Raw genomic sequence first — 5,870 nt, 5'->3', positions numbered from 1 at the left:
ATTTATTTAATTGATCCCACTTCCTCTATTAATTAAATAAATTTTTATTTATTTAATTAATTCATTAGCCTTTTCTACTTATGACACATGTCATTCATCTCTTAATTCCTACACTACCTACCCTCTCATTATTTCTTTATTTTCTCTATCTACCCTCTAATATTAGCCAACCATTTATCTTTTACACCTCTCAATCTTATCCCTCCATTTATTATAGTGTCTTTTATATAAGAGGATAGTCTCTTTCATAATCAATCAATCTAATCAATCTAATTATCCTAATCAATCTATTCAACTAATCAAGCCTTCTAGCATTCGAACTTTCATATGCGATCAAGCCTACTTGCAACCACATTTCCGTTCTTTGTTGAGCTCTTGTACACACATAAAATCTGAGAGCAAATATATCAAGCAAGATCAATGGAGATAGGAAGAATGGAGATCCAGACCCTATTGGACATGTGATGGTATAATCTTTGTGATTTCATTTGATTTGCATTGTCTTAGGTAATCTTCATATGTTATGGTGGATCTTTGTTGATTGTTAGGCTAGGGTTTTGTGGTTGAATCTATTTAGTCTTTCAATATTGTTGTTTCCACTTTTCACCATAAACAATAACTAATGTTGGAGTGCATATATAATGTTGATCGAACTCATTACATAGTGAGTTAGGTGTATGTAAATGAGTAGAAGATAATGGTGGTAACAATTGTGCAAGTTGTCTACTCAATTTGTGTATAAGCGTGCGAACTGAAATGCAAATCGCATGGACATTGTGAAAGTACTCTAAAGCATATCAGATTAGAGGGATGTTGAAAAATTATGAAGGTAGATTTGTGACTTATATAGCTTGATGCTTGCAAATGTAATTGTAGATTGGTGTCTCCATCTAAAATTGCAATTCCTATGAGTTGATGCGTACATTGTAATATCTTTACTATCTTTACAACACAGGAAAATCTACGACCACGTCGTAGGAAAGAGAATCAATAGAAACAGATAGAACACCATGCGGGAGGACAAAGGACTCTTGTTCTTTAAGAAAAGTTATTAGTCAATCATATAACTTTGTTTTTTTCTTCTAAGATCTCTGCTCCTTCAAGATAAATCCTTGAAACCCTCATGAAACTAAGAAATATTTTCATTTCAAAGAACAGTACGTAAGAGGTGATTTTCATCAGAAGCTGACAATCAGGCAAACAATGGATTTTTTTACCCAACGTACCACTTCCCTCCATTTTTCTAGTTATATTATAATTTTATACAGTCTACGGCATTTTTATTAATTCTCACTATCTTTCACTGACATTCAATGAAAACTGCGCAATTTCGTTTAAAATGTGAAAATTTGACTTACTATATCCACTCTCTTTATCCTATAGCAGGTGGAATTGTCCTTGTTTTAAATGTTATCACACATGTGAAAGATTGATTACTCATAGAATTCTATTTATCTACATATTATGATCGTTATTCATTTGTATTTACCAATTTAGGTACTTCATATATTGTATTTGTTGGTTTAATCTACTGACAATTGAATGCTATTTGGTTGCTGCTATAATGGCACATGTTCAATCTAAGACCATTGATGGCAAACTGTGTTAAAATCGTGGAAGTCTATGATACATTTAATATGAATTAGCTTCATTTATTTTTAAAATTAACATATTTTTATGATATATTTGTCAACGCCATTTATTAATTAAATATTATATTATAACTCATATTTAAATATTTATTGACAGGTATACATTTGTTTAATTTATTGATAGCTAGAGCTTTACTGCAATAGACCCTATTCACCATGCTGTGGGAATGCAGGACTCTCCCGTCTTAGTTTAAATATCAGTTATTTTCCTCTGTTATATCATATATAGAACCGTGTTATTTTCCTCTGGAGTGGGCGAAGAGATATGGCAGAGTCTTTACAGGATCCACTTATTCATGAGCAAATGAATGGAGATGAAGGCATTTTATATGATAAAAGTGTGTCATTGATATGTTCAGGAGATTTAGTAAGGAGGATTGCAGATGAATCAAAGAAAATATGGGCGATTGCAGGGCCTACCATATTCAGTTGCATGGCTCTGTATGGGACAAACGTTGTGAGTCAGGCTTATGCTGGACATCTGGGGGAATTGGAATTGGCTGCCATTGCCATAGCCATTACTGTCATTGTGGGTTTCAACTATGGTCTATTTGTAAGTATTCAAATTGCATACCTTGTGTATTGTGATTCTACTTGTCCACTATTAGATCAGTTAAGGCCATTTAATCTATCAATACTGTTTTAATTTTTAATAGCAAATCTCAGTTTTGGATATTATCATGAAGGAATGAGAGTTTTGGGCATGGCAGCTAGGCATGGCAAGCGCCCTGCAGACCCTGTGTGGCCAGGCTTTTGGGGCTCGACAGTATCATATGTTAGGATTGTATGTGCAGCGTGGATGGATTGTCCTCTTTGCTGTTGCAATTCTTCTCTTACCAATGTATATATTTGCAACCCCCATCTTGAAGATCCTTGGACAGTCAGATGATATTGCTGAATTAACAGGAACACTCTCAATCTGGCTCATTCCTCAACATTTCGCATATGTTTTCTACTTTCCAGCCCAGAGATTTTTGCAGTCGCAGTTGAAGAACATGGTCATTGCGTGGATCTGTGCAGCCTCTTTTGTGCTCCACGTTTTTCTGAGCTGGCTATTTGTTAGTAAATTTGAGATGGGGTTAATTGGTGTGGCAATTACGTTGAATTTAGCATGGTGGATACCCACAATTGGCCTAAACCTTTATGTCACCTGTGGGTTTTGCCCACTGACATGGACAGGTCTGTCAAAAGATGCATTCTCAGACTTGTGGCCCTTTTTTAAGCTTTCTGCTGCATCCGGTGTCATGCTATGGTTAGTTGCCAATTCTTTTTAATAAAGATATGAAACGTGGCCGAGTCCGATTGTTCAGATGGTTCTACTTCTAACAATCTTTCATCTTGTGAACAGTTTAGAGAGTTGGTATTACAGAATACTGGTCCTCTTAACAGGAAATTTGCCAGATTCAAAAGTTGCAATCGATTCTCTTTCAATCTGGTAAAAATAAATAAATTTAATGCAATATATGTTTAGAAGAAATACAGGAATTCGTATGATGGTTCTTAAACCTTGATATGCATTTTGCAGCATGAGCATCAATGGGTGGGAGATGATGATACCACTTGGTTTTTTGGCTGCTACTGGGTATGTAGTTGTACTGATAAATGTAAAAAGTACTTCCTGTATTTAAATGAAATGCAAAAAAAATTATAAACGTCTTGGACAGCCGTGAAATATATAGTTCTCATATGACAATTCATCTGTATCCCTAATGTTTGCAGGTTTAGATTTATTTAAAATCATATTCTTGAGTTCTATAAAATATTTGAAAATTTGAAGACAAACTAATTAGCTGTTTTGAAGGCATGCCCAACTGAGCTTAATTAAGTGCCTGTACCAAGGACAGGAAGCATCATCTTTTTATCATCCATGCATTTCCAGATGATGAAATCTCATTCTCTCAATCAAAATTTCCCAAGATTTTGAAAGTACATTCATTTTCATTAAATTGTCGTTTTAGGATCATTATAATGGACAAGTCAGCTTTTTCAATACCCTGTTTCTTGTTCTGCTGCAGACTCTCTTTGTATCACTCTTTTGCATCCTTATCTTAGTTTTGTGTTTTTCTTTCAAAGATCTGGTTCCACACAAGGCAACCAAATATGATGATTAACTAAAACAATAAACTAAATAGCTATTTTTAATGATATTAACTCTCCACCTTTCTTCTTTCTTCTTTTTTTTTTTTTCTGTCTAAATTCTATTATAATCCACTTTTCGAAAGGTGACTTCTTGTTATAATTACATTCGATCTTAGAATAGACTTCTTCTAGTCTGTTTTAGATCAAACAGCATACTTTAAGTTTTGATTTGTTTAAATAATTCATCGAATTTGTTTGTGTGATTGATCTGAAACTATATTAATAGATGGGTTCTACTAAACAAGACATTGTAATTTTAATTAGCAATCTAAATAAGTCAAAACTTAGAATATGTTGTATAAACGCGATAAGTATCTGCTCCATTGTAACATTATCTCTGTCTCAAAGTACTCCCAAATTCTACTTCAATTGAATCAATATCATACCCTTATGCCTTGTATTCTGCTGTGGATTCATTGTTATATAAATGTGTTTGCTTGTGAATGCAGTGTGAGAGTAGCCACTGAGCTGGGGGCTGGAAATGGCAAAGGAGCCACATTTGCAGTTATTGTTTCTGCAACTACTTCAACCATGATAGGCCTTGTTTTTTGTTTGCTCATACTTGTGCTTCGCCAGGAATTTGCTCTGATTTTCACAAGCAGTACCATAATTATAGATGCAGTTTCTAAACTGTCAATTTTGCTGGGCTTTACTGTGCTCCTCAACAGTATTCAGCTAGTGCTTTCAGGTAAACAAATTCTCCTTTCTATGTCTTTGTTCCCCCCAACTTATTTGATTCAAACATGTTTCTGGCAATGCTGAAAACATAGTATCTCAAAAGGAATATAAATACTGTAAATGCCAATAGAGTAAGTTTTCTTCCTTACTGTTTTTAAACAGGGGTCGCAGTGGGATCAGGCTGGCAATCTTATGTTGCTTACATCAATATTGGGTGTTACTATGTGATCGGTGTTCCGTTGGGTGTGATGCTTGGTTGGCTGTTAAAACAGGGGGTTTTGGTGAGTTCAACTTCTATAAAATGAAAATTTTAATGGCTTCCAAGGAAACCCTGTGAACAAAGGGAATGGAATGCTGTTTACAAAATCTAGAAACAAAGATTCCCTAAATTGTTTATCTCATTGTGCTCGATTAACTTTCTCAAATTTAAATGCATGGTACCCCATATTTTGCATGACAGGGGATATGGATTGGAATGATATGTGGGACAGCAGTTCAGACCATTGTTCTGGTAATTATTGTGTATCGGTGTGACTGGGACAGAGCGGTAAATGCTAAATCTCAATTTCATTGCCTTGTCTCTAAAACATATAATTGCCAAAATGGGTGTGAATGTTTTTGAAGTTTTATTTACATTTCTAATTTATTATAGTTCCCCGTAAACTGCAGGCTGTGTTTTTGAAGTTTTATTTACATTTCTAATTTATTAAGTTTTCTGTTAACTGCAGGCTGTTGAAGCCATGGATAGAGTCAAAAAATGGTCTCCAGAGGATTTGTCGTAATACCAAGGTAACAGATGCACCATCATGTTCCAACAGAAGAATTTAGACAGATTAATTTTTAGTTTTAAGAAGGTTTGCAGTTTGGTTTGGTGAACGAGTTGAGCAATTTTAATTTTAATATTAAGAACTATTTTTATAAGTATTCAAGTAAATTGTTGCTAGAGATTCCTAGATTAGTGGGTATTCATCAGTTTTTCAACTGTTTTTATGGATTATCATATTAACGATGGATTTCTCTCATGGTATTTTATATTATTGAGATTTATGTAGGATATATTTGTAGTTTATTTATTTAGTTTTTAAAATAATTTTTAAATTTATTATTATTTTGTTGGATATGATAATAAGAGTTGTAATATTTAATTTTTAATGAGTTCGATTTAAATTAATATTTTTTATTAAAAAATAAAATATAATTTTAAGATCAATATTTCATTTTAAAATCAATTTAAAATTCAATTTTTTAAATGAAGGTGGTTGTATGTTATAAACTACTAGAATTTGGTGTGATATTAGGTTAGCATTCTTAAGATGTTCTCAAGTCAATGTTAAGTAACTTAACAACATTAAATTTGAATTAAAATATTAATCTATTCACTTAAAATATAATTTAAAGCTA

General features: G+C 33.2%; 1 protein-coding gene across 1 annotated transcript; it reads left to right on the top strand.

The window, feature by feature from the left end:
- Positions 1-1,917: 1,917 nt before the first annotated feature.
- On the top strand, positions 1,918-5,251 carry LOC131041555 (protein DETOXIFICATION 27-like). Its single transcript, XM_057974682.2, has 8 exons — positions 1,918-2,205; positions 2,363-2,904; positions 3,001-3,087; positions 3,178-3,234; positions 4,241-4,479; positions 4,632-4,750; positions 4,930-5,016; positions 5,198-5,251. Exons 1-8 carry the CDS (start codon positions 1,918-1,920, stop codon positions 5,249-5,251), a joined length of 1,473 nt encoding a protein of 490 aa, XP_057830665.2.
- Positions 5,252-5,870: the final 619 nt, after the last annotated feature.

The sequence above is a fragment of the Cryptomeria japonica genome, chromosome 8 (genome assembly GCF_030272615.1).
Source record: "Cryptomeria japonica chromosome 8, Sugi_1.0, whole genome shotgun sequence".
Lineage (NCBI taxonomy): Eukaryota > Viridiplantae > Streptophyta > Pinopsida > Cupressales > Cupressaceae > Cryptomeria > Cryptomeria japonica.
The sequence above is the reverse complement of the archived record's forward strand: the minus strand, read 5'-3'. Positions and strand labels throughout refer to the sequence as shown.